General features: G+C 32.4%; 2 protein-coding genes across 4 annotated transcripts; one reads left to right on the forward strand and one right to left on the reverse strand.

Moving 5' to 3' along the window:
- The first annotated feature begins 3,474 nt into the window (after positions 1-3,474).
- On the forward strand, positions 3,475-7,253 carry LOC126727496 (probable xyloglucan glycosyltransferase 5). The gene is made up of 5 exons (XM_050433173.1): positions 3,475-4,677; positions 4,913-5,221; positions 5,313-5,603; positions 5,900-6,013; positions 6,103-7,253. The coding sequence occupies exons 1-5, from the start codon at positions 4,027-4,029 to the stop codon at positions 6,748-6,750; spliced, it is 2,013 nt and encodes a 670-aa protein (XP_050289130.1). The 5' UTR covers positions 3,475-4,026; the 3' UTR covers positions 6,751-7,253.
- Positions 7,254-15,767: 8,514 nt separating this feature from the next.
- On the reverse strand, positions 15,768-22,732 carry LOC126727497 (uncharacterized). 3 transcript variants are annotated; one of them, XM_050433175.1, is made up of 8 exons: positions 22,495-22,732; positions 22,210-22,387; positions 20,040-20,102; positions 19,703-19,833; positions 18,005-18,042; positions 17,877-17,922; positions 17,064-17,228; positions 15,768-16,186 (listed from the first exon to the last, which is right to left on the reverse strand). In XM_050433175.1, exons 1-8 carry the CDS (start codon positions 22,634-22,636, stop codon positions 16,011-16,013), a joined length of 939 nt encoding a protein of 312 aa, XP_050289132.1. In that variant the 5' UTR covers positions 22,637-22,732; the 3' UTR covers positions 15,768-16,010. The 3 variants fall into 3 exon arrangements, with proteins under 3 accessions (XP_050289132.1, XP_050289131.1, XP_050289133.1); XM_050433174.1 differs by having other exon boundaries at positions 22,210-22,414; positions 22,495-22,731; XM_050433176.1 differs by lacking the exon at positions 20,040-20,102 and having other exon boundaries at positions 22,210-22,414.
- Between the last annotated feature and the right edge of the window lie 1,031 nt (positions 22,733-23,763).

A 23,763-nucleotide genomic window follows, 5' to 3' on the forward strand; every position in this document is an offset into this window, starting at 1 on the left:
AAAAATTAATACAATACTTATTGTTACTTTATCCAAATAAGTCGATAAGAACAAATAGAATAAGAGTCTTACTTAAACTTAAACTTGTTTGTTAAATGGATTAGATGAAGAATTTGGATTGTAATCAAATTAAATTTTTTATCAACTTAGAAATTATAGGAGAAGAAAAATTATATATATTTTTTAAATCTAAAAATCTAAAAAAATTTCTACAATTAAAGATGCATTAAAGTCTGTAGTGTAGTAATTAAAAAAAAAAGTTGTTGCTTTTTTTATTATAATACACTACACGTAACAAAATTTAAGAAAATCTCAAGAACCATATTCAAGCACATCAATAATCAACGGATTCAACACCTTCGGAATAAATAAATAAAAACCCCACAATCCAAATTTGTGAGTTTTGTAGAGCCTAGACTTTCAATAAACTTTGTTCTATTAAATTATAAACAAACATTATTGTAGCTTTTAGATTGAGGAAGATAGAAATTTACCTTGTAAATAAGGAAAAAATTGAAGAGAGGGACTGCAGCATGTCGTATATATAGAATGAAAGTGTGAAATTGATACTTCCTTCTCGCAATTTAATTTATAAGCTAGATCTAAATGACTACATTTCCGCTTCAAAAAAAAAAAAAAAAAAAAAGACTACATTTCCTTCTCGCAAAAAAAAAATAAAAAAAATAAAAAAATAAAAAAAATAAAAAAAAAAATAAAAAAAACTACATTCCCTTGTAACAATGGCATTGATTTACATATCATGATATCAAAATCCAATAACTAATCTACTTTAAATAGTGCTATATTCAGATGTACTTGTAAGAGAAGTAGAGTTCCAGTTAAACTCTACTATATAAAATCCCATTAAGAAGATGATATTTGATTAGAAGAAAGAGATAATGTAACTTTAAAATATGTATTATAGGTAATTAAGTTGTATCAATTATTTAATTATTTTTTCTTTTTTAATTGTGTTTATCTAAATATTAAAAAAAAAGAAAAAAGAAGAACAAATTGACAAACCGTAGGAATCAAAAAATGGGGAAAAAAAAAGAATAATAATGTATATATATATATATATATATATATAAAAAGAACAAATTGACAAACCGTAGAAATCAAAAATTGGGGGGAAAAAGAAGAATATATATATATATATATATATTAATGGATGAGAAGAAGTTAAGTTGATATTAAATTATTAAGTTTTTGTGTGTATCAAACTTTATCCAAAGAAGTGATTTCAAATTAAAAGTTTTTATCAACTTAGAAATTATATTTTTTAAAAAAATCTATAAAAAATTGTGTTTATCTAAATATTTTAAAAAAAATAAAAAAGAAGAAGAAGAAGAAGAAGAAATTGACAAACCGTAGAAATAAAAAATTGGGGGATAAAAAAGAAGAATAATGATGAGATGGATTATATGAAGAATTTGGATTGTAATAATCAAATTAAGATTTTTATCAACTTAGAGATTATAGGAGAAGAAAAATTATATATTTTTTTCAAATCTAAAATTTTTTTTAAAATTTTGTAATTTGATGAAGCCACTTGGCACAACTACGGCATCAAAGCCCAACTTTTATTATATAGTATATGATATGATATGATATGATTTCTTTGTTTTGAACAATAGAAGCTTATAATGAGATGGTATGCATAAATTACTTTTGAGTTATCTATACTATTATTTAAGGGGTTTCCTCCTATTTGGATTTCTTATTTTTTTAGTTAAAAAATACCACTATACCTCTATATTTAAGTAGAGACAAAACTAAAAGACAATTTGGTAAAAATGCAACTCTAACTCACACTAAAATATTGTCTAAAAAATAAGGTCACTCTCTTATTGATTTTCAAATTGCTTTATAAAAAAAAAAAAAAAATTTCTTTATCTACTTATAAAATAAATTCTCCAAATAAAAATTATATAAATAAAATAAAAATATAAGTTTTTTTTTCCTAAAAAAAAATCTCATTCCACGCGCTTGAGGCTAGTTTTAGCTAAAGTTAAAGAGTCAACTAATGACACGAGTAATAGGGTGTCATTTGCATGTTTTGTTATAATTGGGATAATGATTTCAAATTTTCCTAATTTGAGGTACAAAATACAAGTAACTTTAACCCATAGGCTATAGTTTACGATGAATTGGAGCAATTAATATTTAACCCTCCTTCTTCTTCTTCTTCTTCTTTTTATTATTATTATTATTATTTGTAAAATAAAAAGAGATTTCAGACAAAAATAAATGATGCCACGTTAGATTAGAGTAATTTTAAGATAACATATTTTTTTTACAATTATCTTATATAATAAACTAAAATTAACTATCTTCCACTTTCACATCAACATGTTATTTTACTCCACTTTTCAAAGTTTGCAGCATCCACAAAAAATGCCAGATTATTCATTCTTAGATTTGCTCAACTATTTGACTGAAAATCACTTAAATCGATGACAGAGGATTGACCACCGAATCAGCTTAAATTTTGGAGTTTGTGACATAAATCGAGGCCAATATGGTGACTAGGGATCAGCATTGTTTATGGCCATTCTATCCCTCTTTCTCCTTGTCATTTTTGTATTATTACTATAAAACAATTAATTTTATATTATTTTAGTAATCTTTTCTCTTCTTACTGCTGACCTCATCTCCATCATTCTGCAACTCCAATACAATTCCAAAATCCAAAAATCAGATTTCTATTTCTCTAAGAATATGGACTGTTTTCTATTAAAAAAAAAAAAGGACTGTTCTCTTCCTTTCTCACATGGATTGGTATTCTGTTTTCAATTTGTAAACTTTATCTTCTTGCTATCTATGACAATATAAAAAACAAATTTGCCTATCTATATTGTTTAGATTTTACTACAACTTTTTCTTTCACCTTTTATCCTATCCAATGAAAATCATGCCAATATTTTGACTTGAAAGTTGAAATGAGAATAGGAATGGAATTCCCTTTGACAACTTCTTCCCGTTAGTATTCAATATGGGAGAAGCTCACACAATCACACGTGAGTATTCAACAATCACCTTGTCTCTATCTTTATATGAATTCCAATGTCATAAATAAGTCCTACTAACTGTTATCACTTGTTATGTAGATAATACTTTAAAGAGACATTTTGAGTATTTAAGATAATATATATAGACATCATTTAATCTAAAAAAAGTACAAATTTAAATATGTTATATTAAATACTTATTCTGTTTATCAGTATTTAATGTGAGATTTTACTCGTATACCGACTATTTTTTATAAAACTAATTTATTTATATGATATTAAAATGTGAGAAAAAGAGCAAGAAGCGGGTGTAAAACTACCAACAAAGACACTTATTTAAGTGAAACCGTTTCAGTTGTTTTTTATAATGAGAACTGGTTTCAGTTAGTTGAATCTTAATCAGTTGACTAAAAATAATGACCATGTTAAAAAAAGGAAATAAGATTAGTTTTCCCATTATGGTTATTCTCGTGTTGGGGTAGCTTGTAATTTGCTAAGCCTTTTTATAGTAGCAAGTAAGCAAGTAGCAAACTAGCAAGAAGAACCCCACACTTTGGCTCCTCTCTCTGGCTTTTTGTTCCATTTCTGCATCATTTGGTGCGGAATGCTGAGGCTTGAACTGGGTTTCTCTTCATTAGTTGAGTGGTGGATCTGATTCTTTGTGGCCGGTCCTCATGAGTTTTGTGAGTTCTCCCATTTTGGCTTCTGGGTTTTGAAAAAGTTCAGATTTTGAATGGAAATTCTGTTTCTTTGTGGTTAGGCTGGGAACTGTGTACTTTGAGTTTCTCAATATTGGATCTGGGTTTTGTAGAATTGTTAAAAATGCTAAGGTTTTAAGGTACTGGTTCTTGTATAGTGGACTTTGTGTGCTTTGTTTTAATGGAGTTGTTTGTGTACTTGTGTCTGAATTCTGTACACTTGAGAGGCAAATATGGCTCCATTAATAGATTATTGTAGTTAGTTAGCCAAAAAAAGAGTAAAAGGAAGGGTGATCCAGTAGTAGTAAGTAGCAGCCATGGAGAACCACAATTACTCTGTACTAGATATGAATGGTTCTGAGGCTGCATTCCAACGGGTTGATAAGGATAGGGGAAAGAATGCAAAACAATTTACATGGGTTTTGCTTCTAAAGGCACATCGAGCTGTCGGTTCCATTGCGTGGCTCGGAAATGGTCTTTGGACATTGCTTGGTGTCATTAAGAATAGATTGATATTTGGCCAGGGAGTTACAATGGAGAATGAGAAATCGAATAAAGGAAGATTCTTGTTTAGGATCATTCTAGCATTCTTAGTGATGGCCTTGACATTTCTAGCAGTTGAAGTGGTTGCCCACTTGAAAGGTTGGCATTATTTCCAGAACCATAATTTGCATATCCCGCAAACTTCGGAGATACAAGGATGGTTTAACATGATCTACGTTGGGTGGTTGAAGATTCGTGCTGATTATATTGCGCCTCCAATTCAATTTCTCTCTAGCTATTGTGTTGCTCTCTTCATAATCCAGTCTGCAGACCGTATGTTGCAGTGTTTAGGCTGCTTCTGGATCAAGTTCAAGAAGATTAAGCCAAGGATTGAAGGGGATCCATTCAAGTCAGACGATTTGGAAGGTTCGGGATGCAATTATCCCATGGTTCTTGTTCAAATTCCTATGTGTAATGAGAGAGAGGTAAGTGTCTCAATGCTTCCTGATGTATGTGTTCTGTATGACCTACTTGTGACAAGTATTGTTTTTCAATTATATCAACTTGTTTTTAGTTCAATAGGTTACATTTTGGCACCCTTATGTTTGACTGAATCATCATTAATAGTAGAAAATGGTATGAAGTTATAAAAACTGCTGTACTAATTTCCACAGGCTATTCACAATGTTGGTGATAATAACTTTGTTATCAACACTTTAGGTATATGAACAATCTATTTCAGCAGTCTGCCAACTTGATTGGCCTAAAGACAGAATTCTGATCCAAGTTCTGGATGACTCTGATGATGAGAACATACAAGGGCTAATTAAAGGAGAGGTCTCCAAGTGGAGCCAAAAGGGTGTCAACATTATCTACAGGCATCGATTGGTTAGAACGGGTTACAAAGCAGGGAATCTCAAGTCTGCAATGAATTGTGATTATGTGAAGGATTATGAATTTGTTGCAATCTTTGATGCTGATTTTCAACCAAATCCGGATTTCCTTAAGCAGACAGTTCCACATTTTAAGGTGTCTGAAACTCATTTAGCTCACTCTTGCTAGTTTTTAGCCAATTTTTTTTTTTCCTTGGGACTAATTTGTTTCTATCACTTGTTTGCAGAATACTCCTGAGCTGGGTTTGGTTCAGGCTAGGTGGGCCTTTGTGAACAGGGATGAAAACTTGTTGACACGCCTCCAAAACGTTAATATGTGCTTCCACTTTGAGGTGGAGCAGCAGGTTAACGGGGTCTACCTTAATTTCTTTGGCTTCAATGGTACTGCTGGAGTTTGGAGAATCAAAGCACTAGAGGAATCTGGAGGCTGGCTTGAGCGGACAACCGTGGAGGATATGGATATAGCAGTCCGTGCCCATCTCAATGGTTGGAAATTCATCTTCCTTGATGATGTGAAGGTAACCCCGGTTTATACAGTTCTGTACTTCTCTACAATTCAAGCGAAGCACATAATTTCCATTACCTTTTGGTGATCCTGCAATCATGATGACAATTAGGAATGTGGAGGTTTTTAAGCTGAGAAAGTAAAAATTTCTAAAGACATAAATTCATGATTACTTTGGGATTTCATAAGTATTCATGTTTCTCACTGTAACGCATTCAATATTGCTATTGAAGTCAAAGCTTTTTCTCCCTTTCATTTTACAATTTTACAAATTTGATGATGCCTTAAATTTTAAAAACTCATTTTCAGGTCCTTTGTGAACTTCCGGAGTCTTATGAAGCTTACAGAAAACAGCAACACCGTTGGCACTCTGGTCCGATGCAACTGTTCCGTTTGTGCCTTCCTGCGATCATAACTTCCAAGGTAGTTCTTGCTCTCCAATTCTTTTTTTTTTTTTTTTTCCTTTACAATGGTAAAATTCTGATAGTGTACTAAATTTCACAATTTTGCAGATTGCATTCTGGAAGAAAGCAAACTTAATACTACTATTCTTTCTTCTTAGGAAACTAATCCTCCCATTCTATTCTTTCACATTGTTTTGCATAATTCTTCCTTTGACCATGTTTGTCCCAGAAGCTGAGCTACCTGCATGGGTTATTTGTTATGTGCCCGTAATCATGTCATTCATGAGCATTCTCCCTGCCCCAAGATACTTTCCCTTCATTGTCCCTTATCTTCTGTTTGAGAATACAATGTCAGTTATAAAATTCAATGCTATGATATCTGGGCTATTCCAACTGGGGAGCTCTTATGAATGGGTTGTCACCAAGAAGGCAGGCCGGTCATCAGAACCTGACCTTTTAGCTGCTGAAGAGAGGGAATCAAAGGCTATGAATCATTCACAACTTCATAGAGGAGTTTCTGATAGTGGACTCTCTGAGCTCAACAAGTTAAAAGAGCATCAAGAAGCTGCTCCAAAGCCTCCCGTGAAGAAAATGAATAAGATATTTAAGAAGGAGCTTGCACTGGCTTTCTTACTGCTAACCGCTGCAGTTAGGAGCCTTCTATCAGCACAAGGAGTGCATTTCTACTTCCTATTATTTCAAGGTATCTCATTCCTCCTCGTGGGTCTTGATCTAATTGGTGAACAAATGAGCTAGAGGATAATGGCAAGATCACAATAAAAGGGAAAATAAAAATGCCAGCCAATCTGGCATGCAGCAGCAACACTCCTTTTGGCAATTGTTGAAGGTGTTTGGTTTGGAGGTACCACAGGTACATCTATCAACCGGTTGAATAAAATTAAGTTCATTATTCTTAAAATGTCCACATAAATTCTTTCCATACTTTTTATTCATGTTCTCTAAATCAAAGTCATTCTTTTAGGTTATTCAATGTCATTATTTTCTTGGTTTTTTAATTTGGTTCATTGTAATTTACATGCAAGAACAAAGGGTCAAGTTCGTATTTTGCTCTTGTATTCTTGCTTGAGTGTGGTTTTGTATCTTAGATAAGCACAGTTTGTATCACCACCAAATAGGTTGAGTATTGTTGAGGTCAAGTTGAGAGTTGGTCCCAGAATTACACATGTAAGAGTGAGACCATTAATTTGTATATTTGCAACAGTTTCTGATTATATCATGATTAAGTCCCTCTCTTCCTTTGCCTGTTGTTTTCATTTTTTGTTATTCTTTTTATCCAATCTTAAATGAAAAGTTGCGTACTTTGGAAATAAGAAAACTGGCCCAAAATAGTGTCGGCAGGAACAGAATAATCAACATGACGGGGTCCCTTTGTCATCAAAGCAGATTCCAAACCATGAATTTGATAAAAGAATTGAATCTGTCTCATCTCAATCCCATGTTATTATTCAAATCTTTAGCATTACCGAGTGTTTTGTGGGTAATATCCCAATGTTTTTCCACAAAGGTGATGCATGATTGTACTTCTGCCTCTCATGTAAGTCATGTGGACCTCAGTCCTTTTCAAAGCATTCTTTTTTTTAACTTTTGAACACTTTGTATCCAGCATTGAGTTTATTTGCCTTATTCTTTTTCAAAGGATGATTATAATGCTTGCTTCTAACTTTAACAAATTAACTATCACAGTCCAACTGAGATAAATATGGTAGGATTTGTTTTCTATGATTTTTTTAGTACTAACTTAGACCAAACATGTGTTTCATGTGATGTGATGAGAAACTATGTACTAAAAAGTAGATCCAACTACTTGTAGCATTGTTGAACCAAAGCTGACCACATGAATAATAATAGGGTTTTTATTTATTTTTTATTTTTTAATGTACTGTGCACTAGAAAGGTTCATCAGCAATTTAAAATCAAATGATACATATGAGAGGTAGACACACAAAAAACGTGTTTTTGTTTAAGGCCTTTGGCTTTAATTATAAGCTCTAAATATGAAACTACTAATATGTATCCTGGTATACAAAGAAAATGGAAGAGAAGCCTATACATAATCGTTATTCTAAAATTTGTACACATTTTTACTTTTTTTTTTTTTTTTGGCTATTTAACTTACAATAAGCAATCAAGAAAAAGAAAAAAAGAAAAAAAGAAAAGAAAAAAAACCCTCCTATATACAGGTTATAATAAAATACTGACAGCAACATCAACATATAACAATTACAAACTTGGTTTCACGTCTCTGTAAATTATAAGAAAATCATCGAAATACATCTCGAAAAGAAAATAAATTTATACAATGAAATTGAATCTTGTCTCAATCCTTCCAGGTGTTTTTTGTTCTTTAAAAATATATTATTTTAAATTTATAGCGTCCACTCTATAATAACTGCTTTTATCATTAAGTCAAGTCATCAATTTGTTTTTAGTATATTTTAAATCTATTTTTTAACAACAAAATATTTTACCAATTACATTAACTGAAACTAAATCGATAATTCAAGTTGGGGGATCATTAAGGTAAGGAAAGAAAATTCTGTTTTTATAGTCCGGCCATTAAAAAAAATAAATAAATAAATAACATTTATGAACTATAAAATATGCTTGTCAAAAAAGAGAGAGATCACCATAATAATGTCAAATAATATGTGGGCATCATGATAAGGAACATATTAAAGACGTGAAACATGAGAACACGCGTGGTGCGTACATAGTTTTTCATTATCAATCCCCAGTTGACTACACGACATGATTTTGATACGCTTCGGATCTTATATTAATCAAACAGTCTATTATATTGTCGTTGCTGTGAAACTACTTTTTCCCACACTGTTACACCACAGGAATATATATCATTATCATTCCCCAGTTCGGCTAGATGCTATTCTATTTTGTGGCAATAATGTTATGGATTCTTTGTCTTTGTTAGGCTATATTCGGCCTGTTTTTGTGTTTGATCCAATTTGTGACCCGAACAAATCGTAACGATTTAAAATGAGATTTTCTTAGTGAAAAATTTCTATCTCCTTTTGAAATGACTGTTCGAGGTTTTTTTTTTTTTTTTTTTTTTTTTTTTTTTTTTTTTGTCTTTTTTTTTTTGTCTATGCAGAATTAGGATTTGTTGCAACTTAAATCTGTGTCATGTAATTTTTGTTTTACATAATTTTTCCCTCTATCTTTGTTTCTCCTAAGGTCTAGAAAGCAGGTTAAATTCCTAACACACTTTTTTTTTTTTCAAATCAAATTTTACAATTGTTGAAACTTTGTAAATGTAGGGTTGTAGGCATATGGTTAAACAATTTAAATCTTTGTGTCATCTAAATGCTTTTTTACACAATTTTTTACTTCATCTTCGTTTCTCTTAAGGTCTAGGAAATAGGTTAAATTCCTAACCTTTTTTTTTTTTTTTTTTTCCGTAACAAATTTTACAATTGTTGAAGGTAGACAGTAAGATGTGAAGAAAAAGTATCGTGTCAACTACTTTAGCAATTATGGAAAAAAAGAAAAAGAAAAAAAAAGATGTGTCCAAAGTATCACTGATTTTGTAGTTGCCCACTCTCTTGTATGTTATACTGTTATTGCTGTTTAAAGATATATTTTTAATGGACCTAACAGCATGTTAAACTTTTTTTTTTTTTTTTTTCTAAACAAGGGTGTTGTTACTATCTACTTATTAATATGTTTAATAGTTTTGTGGCTCAATAATACTATTCAATCTCTCTCTCTCTCATATAAAAAAGAAAAAAAAGAAAAAAAAAAAGAACAAAATAGATGTTGGAAGTGGATTTAAATTTTAAGCTTTTTTTTTGGTAAATTTTTTTTAAGCCATGGTATAATAGAACCTTAATATTGTTGCTAGATAAGATATAAAACATTGGTCACCCTAAGTTACTAGCTAAGAGATTTATTGAACTCAAAATCTAATGGATCACATAGAGGTTAAGACCAATCACATATATACTCTGTATCCAAGAAAGGATATATATAAAACTGTTTCAGAAAATCCCTACCATTGCAATGGAGGTTAATCTCATTAAGATCGATGTTATTGAAAAAAAAAAAAAAAAAAGGAGAGGAGTGTTGACGTAGAAAGCATGTATTTTGATGTCATTATGACGCTCGATCAATTTTGTCGATTGATTGCACATGCACTCTTTAAGAGCTATGTGATGTTTCATTGTGTCGTTTTCAGGAGCAAATTGAGGCACATGCTGTTGGACGTTTGTGACCTTGACTGCCATGTTTTTGTTGATGTGGAGAGAAGTAGGTGACACCTCGCCATATGTCATAATCAAAACATCAAGATTGCAACAATTCTAGGGGGGGAAAATTTTATTAGTTAAAAGTTTATTAAAGATAATGATAATTACACACTCACATACTACTACATGAACTGAAATCATGTTTTAAACACATGATTTCAAAATTGCGTGTATGTGGAGTGCCAAATAATTAATGTGTAATATTAAGATTTTCGGTTTATTAAGTATTCGTTTGGGATTGGCTGAAATTTTCAGCTTATATGCAATTTTAACTTATTTTTGCTACTATTCATGGATCTTACTGCATTTTTTAATATCATAAGTCTCATTATACTATTTAGCTTATTTTTTAATTTTTTTCTACACTTTTAACAAAAAATTTTTAATTTTAGTTAAATAAACTGTTCTCAAACCTACCCTAAATAGTTCATTTGACTAAAACTATTCATGAATAATTTATCAATCTTCAATTTTAGAGGTAATTAAACTTGCTGAGGTAAATTTTTTTCATTTTTTTTTTATAAAGCTAATCTCTCTCTCTCTCTCTCTCTCTCTCTCTCTCTCTCTCATAGTCTTATGAAGAGATACTAATGATATTATTATTTTGCTTCTCATGACGTTGAGGTGGGTATACTTCGCATTAATGAGCTCTTGGCTCAACTAGAAAGAGAATTACTCTAGGATCTAGAGATAGTCACACGGATCAATAATTGTCTTTGCGTTGGATTTGGACAATCTATAACATGGACGAAATGGTTTGTTTAATTGTACATTTTCTTGGCTCCTCTCCAATGGAATGACATGGAAAGACTGGTTCAAAACAATCATTATTGTTAAAAATGTTAAAGAATATATATAGTTGGCTCAAGGTCAGGCCTTATTATAATATGAAGAACCTGAACTTGAGTCTTGCCATATGCATGTGCATGGGGAATAGTAACAAAAATAAGTGAGGATAGATAAACCCTCGTTAGAAAATGACAAAAACCATTAACTGGAAATCTTTATAGGAAAAGGACTTTAGCTGGATATTAAGACGTACATTATCTTCAGAAGGACCAGATCTTTGCTATATGTGGATTACATAATTGCTAGTTTGTTCACTCTATTGAAAGGTCACTGGCTATGAAGAGAGAAGAAAAGTAGTATCAAACAGCCCACAAGGGGACCATAAGAAGCAGTTAATAATCGAAGTGTGAAACTACTTGATTATCGTTTTAGTAGCTTGGTCAGTTACATGTTAATGACTTGGCAAGATGCATTAATAATGGAATGAGAACTACAAGTTACATACCTTGGGAGAAACCATAATTCTTGCTTCTAAAAAAATGATTGAAAAACATGAACACATTCAGGTGGCCTAATTGGTAAGAAACCGGGCCAACAAGTCTTAGGACTTGGGTTCGAGCCTCAACAACTAGTTGTGTGTTGGTATTCCTTATATCCTATCTACATCCCAAACGGTTAACCTAACTTAACTAACCAGAAGTATGGAGTTTTACTTGGGAGCGATTAGAATACTACTATGGTTACTCCTAGGTAGGAAAGCCACACTGGTCGCCCTCCCCCTAGCCATTTTTTTCTTACCAAAAAAACAAGGATTTGTCTTACACCTACCACCTAAAATGATAATTTCAAGTTCAAAAAATTAACTAGTACCATAGGTGGAGTGCCCCGCCCATTGAAACTAAAATCTTGCCTTCCTAAATTGAAATCTTAACTCTGCCACCTCTTGTTGCTTAAAAACTAGCATCACAGGTGGAGTGCCCTGCCCGGGGGATTAAAATCTTGTCTCCCTAAATTGAAATCCTAACTCAGCCGCTTCTTGTTGCATACCAGGCACCAGCCACCAATTAGGTACATAGATGGCCGAAGGCAATCGACAATGAGGGAAGGAGAGGGGTTTCCATGGGTGGATCTTTTCATTGCACGTTCAAATATTGAATTTGTCGACAAATATCTTAACATCCAACGATCAGATTTTAGCCTCACAAACATCGAAATGGCCTTCAAAAACCACGACCAAGATCCTTTGAGTGCAATAGATTATAGTCATCAAAGATATATGGGTCAAGAACTGGATCAATCAGTTATGTTTGTTAAACTCCCCTCTACTTTGGACATCCAACCAATGACAATCGAGCTTTATGGAATCAAATAGAATACCAACCATAACTACCAACAAAATCGATTGAAAAGGCTTGAGTCGAACTTGATCAGTCAGTTGAATTGGATTTTCACAAGTCATTAGTTAGCCCTAGCATCATCAAGCAAATTTATATAGATGAAATATGGGAATAAGTTAATTAATTTCTCATTTGCTTATCAATTATTTTACTTTGGAGGTCTCAAAATATTGTATAATTACTTACAATTACACCAAGTGTAACTTGAACCCAACTATTTTAATAATGTAATTTATTTTATTGAAAAAGTTAAAGTATTTTGTCATTTTTGGCCATAATTTTAAATTAAATTAATTTTCGAAATATTTTTATATAAAAAGAGAAACATTAAATGATGTCCACTTAAGATGGACCAAGAAAATAAGGGGATGGTAGTTAAAACTTTATGCCATTGTTAGAATAATCATTATAATGTGATATACAGTGCAATTGCTTGATATCAAACGTTGCTTGACGTCAAATGTTATGCAGAATCCTGTGTATCATGATCAAGTAACATACATATTTTTTTTTGATAAGTGATGATCAACTAACATACATATATTCTCATACGTTTTAAACAAGTAAAATAAATTAACACAAAACCTAAAATCAATGAAAAATGATAAGAATATTCCCCCAATTCTTTCTTCTTATCTCTTCTTCAAATTTCATTCTTAATGTTATATAAAAGGTGTTGAAGAAAATTTTTTTACAATTTGGTTTTGAACCGTAGTTTTGTAAAGCTTTATTAATTTTTGAGATACATTTTTGGTGTTTTAGATTGAATGAAAAAAAAAAAATAGGGTTTGAGAAAGTTAGTTTAAAACTAAAAGAATAATTTCTAATTTCTAACATACTTTTTAATGATGTATAAAATGTTATAAATAATTTTTATTACGAAATAAATATTTTTCATAACTTATTTTTTGCATTCTTGATAAACTCTTTTTTGAGAAGAGCATTCTTGAGAAAGATTGTACTACTTTTTAATTTTGTTATGACAAAATTTGTTTTACCGTCTTTATATAAAACTCTCCTATGTATTGCACATGTCAAGGACCAGTTACTATTAATAATAATATATTTAAACATAAAAAAATAAAAATAAAAACAATAAACATCAACATAATATAGAACTAATAATGATAGTAATCATGATGATGATACTTCTTGATGGTGATTTTGGTTTTCAAGCAATAGCATTAACCTTAAGCCTTACTTTTTCTTTTTTTTTTTAATTACCAATAATTATAGGTTGGTGTGCATGAGAATATGGATAGTTAACTATTCTTTCTTCATGAATTTTCGGCTTTAATAACTTGGACTTGAAATGGTAAACCCAACAATTGTACTTGCTAGTGGCAAATTGAACGGGCTGGTTGACATCAATTTTGGTAGACTTTGTATTTGAGAAATAAGACAATTTGGATTTCTGACACAGTTTTCTGCATTTAACGATTGTTGGAAAATATGATGCTTTTTAGAAGAACTATGTAAATCAGGAAAATTATTTTAATTTTAAAAAAAGATAAGGCAAATATTACAATCCTAATATTTATAATGGAGTGCAAAAAAAAAATAACTTTTATCAATAAAATATTTTTTTATGTCATGGAGGCAAACTGAAGTTGGCTTCCATGAAAAAGTTTGAATTTTCAAGGAATATCTTAACAAGGGGAGACTCAAAACTTAGAAACTTGTCCGTTTTTCTAAGTGTTATTATAGCCTCTAGCAATATAAAAAAAGCTCACAAAAATCATGGAGGCTATAATTGATCGCCTTAAATGATGATTTTATTATTTTCAATGATAAAATTGAAGCAAGAATTACCAAAATTAATAGGAAATGATGAATCATGAAACACCTTGGCATCAACCTACATCACCTTTTGCAGCTTCTTCAATATGAAGGCAACCAAGACGAGGTTAATGACTCTAGAGAGCATACTATTAGTAATATGGCCACCTTATAAACCCCCACCCTTGCAATTTTTATTTATAATTTTTTTATTATCTTTTAGGAATTAAATTTAATTCTTTTCTTCAACTTAAACTTGGATGAACTCTAGTTGACCATAAAATAATTTTAATTAAGATGAGGATTTCTCTTATGGTTAGGTCTAATGTTTTCAAGGATATATATCACTGACGAGTACTTTTTAGGGGCATGGTGCTCCAATAACAATACACATAAACATAAACAAAATAACAATAAAGATCAACATAAGATAAAAACTAATGATCACCCTAAACTTCCAATTATCAGTTGATGTATCTTTGATTCTTGAATGAAAATCTTATTTTGATTCACTAAAAAAAATTATTTACAAAGATTAAATCTAATGATGTTAAAGATACTTCATGATTGTAATTGTGTTTTTAAGAAAAACCCATAAACATAAGTCAAAATGGTAATTGTTGCTCATTGTCTCATTCTCCCAGTTAAGTTGTCAACAAAATCACAAGTGAACACTTCTCTCCTCGGTCCTCACACAATTACACGAGCAGAAATAAGCTATAATGCTACTACCTATGTCCTAACTATTACACACATTTTCTTTTAGATAATTCAATTGTTATTATAAGTTGGGGGATTTAAACCTTGGTTGTTCTTATAGAAGAGAAAGGCAAAGCCACTTAACTAAAAGACTTTTGGACCTTTTATATGTTACCTTCTTTTTTTTTTATACCAAGTAAATATACTCCTTGGTAAGTAAGAAAGTATATTCCTCTTATTAAATTTTTTTATTACTATTACTCCTCTAGGTCAGTTTATAAGATTTATGAAACAAATGTATTACTTTTCCGTTTGTATAGAGTAATATATTACTATTCCTACTACAATTTGGAACAACTATAACTAAACCAATTAGTATTTTGAATCAATTTTGTACGTCAGTCCTAGAATGATATGTTTCTTAATTGCCTTCTGGTTTTGCTTTAATTTGTTAAAAGATACATATATACATGATTTTGTGTTTTGATGAATGTGTAATAGAAATAGATCATTATATGATCTACTTTTTGATCATCCCAAAAAAAAAAAAAAGATCTACTTTTTTATTTTTGTTCTTTGGGTTACCTTGCAAAATTTTCTTTTTGCATTGAAAATACATTGTCCAGAATAAATACTCTCTTCTTTAAAATTTGTGTCTAGCTTCTAATCCGTACATTGTTGAAAGTAAAAAAGAAATTAAGCTAATTAGCTTGGCCAATAGTATATAGTATTTGCTATTAGTTTTCAAACATCTAGCAAATGATGCTTAGCCTTAAAATGTCTTAATAGAACTACAACAATTAAGTATGCTGTCAAAAAATCCAAATGAAAAAAAGAAAAGAGAACTTGGTAATTTGAATTATAAAAAATTTCCACAGTTATCAATGGTTCAATTAGCTTTGATATTTTCATATATTCTCTGCCCCTTTTCTGCATCAAATTTGCAGTACCTTTCTCCGTTACATATTGACAAATCAATTGTATATAGGGATTTAGTGTGAAGGCCTTTCTAAACTAATGATTAGCATTAATCTTTCACCTCTCTTAACAGAACTACTAGTAGATTCTCTTAGTGATTTTCAGATAATACAGCATAATCTTTCACCATTAGAATCTCACCACATAACTTTTGAGGCACTTGCTCTAATGCTTTTCCTTCTTGCCATGCTTGCCCTACTGACACTCCCGGTCCAAGATGACGAATATATAGAACAACCTGATCGCTGAAGGGATATGGATGTTTTACTGCCAAAGAAAAAGCAAGATACATGAAAAGAAGTCAGACCAGGCAATATTATTGATGGATCTGCATCTGATACAAATGACAGATACAGTTAACCAACTTTTTGACACAAAATAGGCTTTGAGTCTTTGAAAGTCCAAAGGTTATCAATTGATCTTGCAGAAACAGGAATACGCGTGACTAGAAAATATACTACCATAAAAATTGTTATCCCTTTCGGCATGAGAGCTTATTAGCAGTTGCAAATACCTTGTTGATTAATTATAGTTAGAAGTGAAGTTTGTGATGTGTGAGAAAAGATGAATTTTTTTTTTTTTTTCCTAGTAAGTTATAATAGTTAGGCGACATGGCAACTGGAAGTAGAAATTGTGATATGAAAAGGGAAAACACAAGCATGGAAATGTTTGGATACAATTCACAAGCGCAAGAAAACCATAACATGTAAGTCAAAATTCACCCTTCCTCTCTACTCTCCTCTTCTCTCCCTCCATTTGAAACATACACTTTGACTAGAGATGAGAAAACCCCTTCCCTGGAAAGTTACACAAAACCCAAAGACTACATTTGCTTAAAAGATTTTTTTTTTTTTTTTTTTCCAAATTCCATTTATGTATATTCATTTCTAGAGACAATAGGTAGTCTAAAATAGTTTCTACAAAAGTTGCTCCCCAAAAAGATTCATATAACTTCATGGAGACTTTATAACAAAGCAGAATATATCACGTCTCTCCAAAAAAGACAAAAAAAACTGGATATAACACCTCTTCACAAGTACTCTCTCTCTCTCTCTCTCTCTTAATGGTTCTCTTCAAAGTATATCAAGAAAGAAGAGGTTTTTAGCACACTACAAAATTTCAAAAAGTATTGATAATTAATCACCTGGTCTTGGAAAGCCTTGTGGATATTCTTCAAGATCCAAAAGGCCATCCCCAAAATCATATGCTAAATCACAAGGCTGTTCAGTTGACATAACTTCCTTAACTTGTCTCACTTCAAAATACAATGGATAAAAAGAATTTGCAAATGCAGACAGTAATGATCCACCTGAGCCATAAAATATTGGTTAGACACTGCTATTAACAGAACAAAAAAAAAAAAAAAAAAGTGAAATCAACCATTTTATCTATGGTGGAGTAAACAGTAATGCATTGAATGAAAATAAAGTTAATTCATCAACAATATATATTGGTTATGATCTTGTGTCTCAAACCTCTAGCTTTTATGCATTAGATAATATCAATATGTTGTTGCCACTAGGCCATTGGATCTGGTGGTAAAGGGTTGGGTTGGGGGTAGGTAGTCAGTTCAAATGTTACAAGTCAAAGAAAAGATCATTTTTTTTCCCCCATTTTTGTGCACACAACTGAAATAAACTTCTCCAGTCAGAAAGATTCCCACCAAATCAGATGATTTCAACTGTGATCGCTATACTATGGGACTAACAGATCATTCAAATTGTCCAACTTATCTATGCTAGAAATCATGGAGGAAGAAATAAATGAGAAAATCAACATCACAAACACAAGTAATCTCTTATATAAATGGCAGGAAGATGGAGATCATTCAGATCTATGTAAAATATGTAAGGAAACAGGGAGTAATGGGTGTCTGGATATGATCCTAACTAAATACTTCCATTGAAATATGAGTTGTGATCTAGAAAGAGTATTTAACAAAGGAAAACAAAATTACCAATAAATCGTCCATAGGTCTTCCCATCCTTGCAAGAAAATATAGCCTGAGATAAGAAGAAGAATCAATAAAATAACCAACAATATAATATAGCAGGAAAGAGCGACAATCAAGAGTGTAGAATCCACCTTCTTGAAGAAATTAATCCAAGCAATAGGCATTGGCCCTGTTTAACAATGTTCAATATCATTGTCATGAAGTTTCTAAAAGCTAATAGACATTCAATCAGTAATGTCACTTAATAGAAACTACTGGAAATTACTCAAACAAAGAATCCAACACAAGAAGAAGGGGGGGAGAGACAGAGACAGAGTCCTTTTTCCAAATTGGTAAGCTCCTAGGTGAGGTTAATGCAACCATTATAACCCAGGTTCTAAGGTTCCAAGCCCTTCTATGGGAGTATTAGGCCAAAAGCCTGCTGTAAACATTATGTATAAATGCAATACCAAGATTTTTGCTAAGGCTTAAGCCTTGCCTAGATACCTTCATTAGCCAATATCAAAGCAGCATTTATATCGCAGAGAAGTATTCCTGAAAATGAACCGTTGGCTCAAGAGATTATTAAGAAGAGTTATCATGGGGATAAACGTCAAGCTAGGTGCACCATAAAAGTGGACATTATGAAGGCTTATGATTAGGTGACTGGGACTTCATTTTGCACTGACTTAGTGCTATTGGTGTACCTGGGAGCTTTACTGATTGGCTTAGGGAGTGTATAACCACTTCTAACTTCTCTGTTGCCCTTAATGGAAGCCTATTGGTTACTTCAAAGGTAGGGAGGGGTTGAGGTCGGGTGACCATCTTTCTCCCTTTTTGTGCTAGCCATAAAGGTGTTTTCTGATTTAATGTAGGTTTCTGGTCAGGCATCTAAGGCTTTCAAGTTTCATCTTAAATGCTCCAACTTGAACCTAACCCATCTATGCTTTGCTGTTACCTTATGGTGTTCTCAACTGTTGATTTGGCCTCAACACATTTTCAAGATGGTTATTGAGGAGTTTCCTTATGCTTTCCTCATAGATTACAGGAATACAAAAATACAGCATTATTAAATAATGAAGCTGTAAGTATTAAATAAGGCAATCTACCTAAATCTACCTAACTGCATTACATCATGGTCATATAATTTTATATTTTAATTGAAACAAACCTATAAAACCTTTTAATAGTACAAAACACACACACACACACATGAATGAGAAAGACCATTGAGTCATTGACCCAAAACACAAACACAGATATATATATATATATATATATATATCAAATTCTCCCAAAAACAAAGTTGTTCCTTTTGCATGAATTGATTTGCAACCTCCCACTTGTGCGATTTCATTGACAGAATGAACAGATATATCAAGCATTCACTGTCAGTCAAAACTACATGACCTTTAAGGCCTTCCCAAGAAGCATACTGCACTCAGAAGAGAGGGAAAACTTCTGCATGGCTCATCCCCCACCCTCCTCCCCTCCCTCCATTTTCCCTTTTAACCCTTTTCTGGGAGGTTCAGGAAACCTAACAGTGATAAATAAGCAGAAATTAACATGCCAGAACCTATTGTGGTGTAATTCCTTAACAACGAGTCAATTAAATGAGTATTATTTTAAAATGTCCCACATTGAACAGAACAAAGTACAATCCCACAACTAGGATGATTAAACACTTAAGGCACAAACACTCACTCTACGTGGGCCTTCCTTTTTGTATTGTCTGTCTGTGTTCCCTCTACATAAATTACTTTTCAAAAGGCACAAACTCAAATTGGATCAATTTTCCAAGATAAATTAAAACATGACCAAATAGTCATAGCAAAATTTACTTGAGTTACCTCCACTTGTCCGGCAGTTGTAATATTCAAGCATTACACCATCTTCACTAGACAACGTGGATGCAGTTTTCTTTGCTAGCTTAGGATCCTCGTATCGTGTACCAGCTATCTGCCAAGCTCTTGATATAAGCCTACACACATTTGTCCAAACAAACTAAGTATTCAGAATTCTTTATTAGATTTTATTATAATTATTCAAATACCTGTTAATTTATTAGAACATATCAAATAGAATTAGAGAAACATGGATATGCAAGTAAAGAAATCAATTTAGATGGGAAAAGCAAATGTAACATTAGAATTTCAACATGGCCTGACAAGCTTATTGAGATACAACCTAGGGTTCAGCAAGTTCAGCAAATGGTAACGCCTTTCCTCAGAAATATCTTCAATCTTTTTCCTGAAGTTCACACCAACAAAAATTAAAAAAAAAAAAAAAAATGAAATAAATAAACAACAAAGACCAAAAGAAATCCAAGTTGTAATGGCTTAACAACTGCCAACTACCGCCACATCAAAAACAAAATCAAAAGAAAGTTTCAAAGAAATTCCTATTATTTTTTTCATGAACAAAACATAAATTTATTCCTAATGTACTCTAGCTCAAATGGCCATTTTCAAAAGGTGTGGTCTTGGCTTAAGATCCACGTGGGGTTTGTAAAACTTAGCCATCAAGATATTTTTTAAAACAAAATTGACCATCTTACTATCATTTCACAACATTTATTCATATATTTAGTCAATGAACTCTTACTCAAATGTCACTTCCTTTTCCTACAAAAACTATGCAGATGCTAAAAACTCACTGAATGCCTGGGTTTTTAACTTAACAATAAAAAAATACTATGCATTTTATATTTATGGCTTACATACACTGTTGGTCACTAAATTTTAAAGTGATTGTTTTTATTCTCTTAGATGACGTGTCCTAACTAAAAACTAACACATTGTGACTCTATGAAACACATTAGTTAGGGACTAAAAGCAATCACTTTAAGTTTGTTTTTGAAAATAATGTTTTATTCAGTAAAGAAACAGGAGCGCACCAGTACACAGAACATACTTAAGGTACAGCACAACTAAAATCTAAAGTTACAATGACCAATGAGATCTAATAACTTTGAAAAAGAAAAAAGTCTTGTTGCAGCCATCCATTCATACAAAGTTCTGAAAATCTGCAGTTTCAAATCTAAAATAGTCCATTCACATCCCCAAAATTTCTAGCATTCATTTCTCTCCAAATGCACCACATCAAGCAATGCGGGATGGCCTTCCCGATCTCATTATTACTATGTTTACCAAAACAGCCTTGCCAACAAGCTAGTAAGTCTGCAATCCCTCTAGGCACCACCCACTAAACCCCAAAGAGGCTAATTATCACATTCCACATGTCTCTAGCAAACAGACAATGAAGAAGAAAATAATCAATTGTCTCCCAACCTCTCTTGCTCACACAACACCAACTCACCAAAATAGATTTTCTTTTCCTCAAGTTATCCACTGTTAAGATTTTCCACAAAGACAAAGTCCAGATAAAGAGAGCAAGACTTGTTCACACTTTAGGCTTCTAAATACTTTTCCAAGGGAAATTCATCCCTCCACTAGGGGCTAAGGCTTTATAACATGATCTAACCTCAAAGCCCTATCGAGTAGACGGCTTCCATAAAAGCTTATCCTTTCCATGACCTCACTCAGACGCAGAGTAAATTATATCCAAGAAAATTGGACTCCAACTCCCAATCTTGTACTTTTCGTATAAACTCAACACCCAACGAATAAAGTCATTGCAAAATTGGATGTGATCTGTTATTTAAGCTTCCTTATCATGTGTTACACAAAACAATTTAGGGAAGGACTCCTTCAAAGACACATCACCACACCAAACGTCCAGCTAAAACTTAACTCTGGCTCCATCTCCTGCCCCAGACATAATGAAACTCGAAAACTTAGCCCAACCCCTCTATACATTTGCATTCACTAATCCCATTAAAAAAAAAAAAAATACATTAGCAACATTGGTACTCCATCCTCCCCTTAGAGAGCCATAATTCATCTCAACTTCCCTCTGCAGCGGCTGCCACAATGCCTCCCTCTCCATACCATGATCACTTTATGTTATTCAGGACTCAAAACGATCACTTTAAATTTGTTAGGAACTAAAACTAGATCACTTTAAACTTCAAGGACTAAAATCACTCATGAGCTAGAGCCTAAAGTTTAGGCACCAATAGTCTATTCTGGCATATATCTATTTACAAGATAAGTTCATTCAATTTCTAAATTACAAGTACAACATAGCAATATAAATCAAATTATCAACACAAGAGAACACAATTGAAAACAGTGCAATGAACTCAAAATAAAAATTCCCATTAGACCCACTTCACTGTTTTTGTTTCTACATCTACAGGTCCCATTAACAATCAAAATTTCATTCTATATGACTCAAAAAAACAAACCCATCACTGAAATTATCCAAATAGAACTAACAAAAGTAAGAACTTTACCAAAGATATGCAGCTGGATTATAAGAAGAAGGGTCCAGAGGAATCAACTCCTTAGGAGGGTCAAGAAATGAGACCACATCTTGTTCATCCAAGTAAGCTTTTTTACCATTGTCAACTATTTCATAAGGTTTCTCATCCCAAGCTGACACCTCTCCACCGACGGCCCGGATTGCGCCACCTGGCTTATGAGTGTACAATTTTATACCTATAATTACAATAAAGGAATGAAATTTTGCCAGTGAAAAATGTTAATTATGGGAACACCTGGGGGAGTGATATGCTCACCTGTCGAATCAGTGAAACACAGACGTGGCCGCCGTTGACTTGGGGGGAAGATGAGTTGGCGAGAGATGGGTGAAGGAGAGTACAAGCTGGAGGAAAGCCGCAGGTGATGGTTGCACTTGCAGTTGGAGGTAGTTGCCTTCATTTTGGGTGAGTGTGTTGGATAGGAGGCTTTTGAGTTTAGACTTTGGAGGCAAAGTGTGTGTTTTGTTTTGGGGACACAAACATGATAATCTTCTGGGTTTTTTTTTTTTTTTTTTTTTAATATCAAGCTTTATATAGACTCTGAATGGTGTTTCTTTTTCTTTTTTTCTTTATTTTTTTTTTTAAGGAAGAAATGTTTTTGGGTCAAATATAAAGCCTGCAATAATTCCCACTACTTTTTTTTTTTTTTGGTTAAAAAAATTCCTATATTTTTTTAAGCCACGATTCAAATATTTAAAAAGAAGATTTATACATATACTCTTAGATTAAGTTATAGTAGTATTTCTATCTTGGGTGTGTGTGTATATATATAATTATACTCATCTCCCCTTAGGTTTAGAAAAATGACTCCTCACTCAAAATTTGAAAAGAAAAAATATTTTCTTCCCTTGATATCTGATTGACCAAACTTTAATAAATAATAGTATTAAAAATATTGTGTGCTAACCTGCCCACTTTAATAAAGGTAGAGACAGAAATTATCTTCCATTTTAGAATTAAAATTCACTGTTTTAATTTTTTTTAATTAAAGTGTATTTAAAAATGTAAGAACTTAATTTGTGACGAACCCAAATTGGTTTATTGGGCTCGAACGTTAAAGGCCCAAACAATAAATTTATAGAGGGTGGGCTGAAAGGTTAAGCCTTGGTCACCAGATGGTGGTTAGTCATGGTGTTCATCGACCGTGCTCGCCTAAGAAGGTTTTCTTCTCGGCATAGCCTGGGAGGCTCTAGTTCTTGGCCCTCCTCCCAATCCCTTTTTTGGACTTCTTCCTTCTCTTTTTATATTAACCTTTACCCTTTTTCTAACGTCCACGTGTAGGTTCAGCTTTTTAGGACTGATACTTGTCCTATCAGCCCATACCCAAAGTGGTTGGGGGTGGTTGCAAAAACTGAAAAGCATTGCTCTGTCAGGCGCAGAGTATTTAATTGCAGTAATGACAGTATTTCCTTTGTCCTTCGTCGCCACATTGTTCAGGGGTCCTTTCTCCATCAATGCGGAGGTGTTCGGCTTTTCCTTAAACTGTTCCTATACCGTACTTGCCCTTTTTTCTAGGAGCGCTTTGGG

Source organism: Quercus robur, chromosome 5 (assembly GCF_932294415.1).
Source record: "Quercus robur chromosome 5, dhQueRobu3.1, whole genome shotgun sequence".
Taxonomy (NCBI): Eukaryota; Viridiplantae; Streptophyta; class Magnoliopsida; order Fagales; family Fagaceae; genus Quercus; species Quercus robur.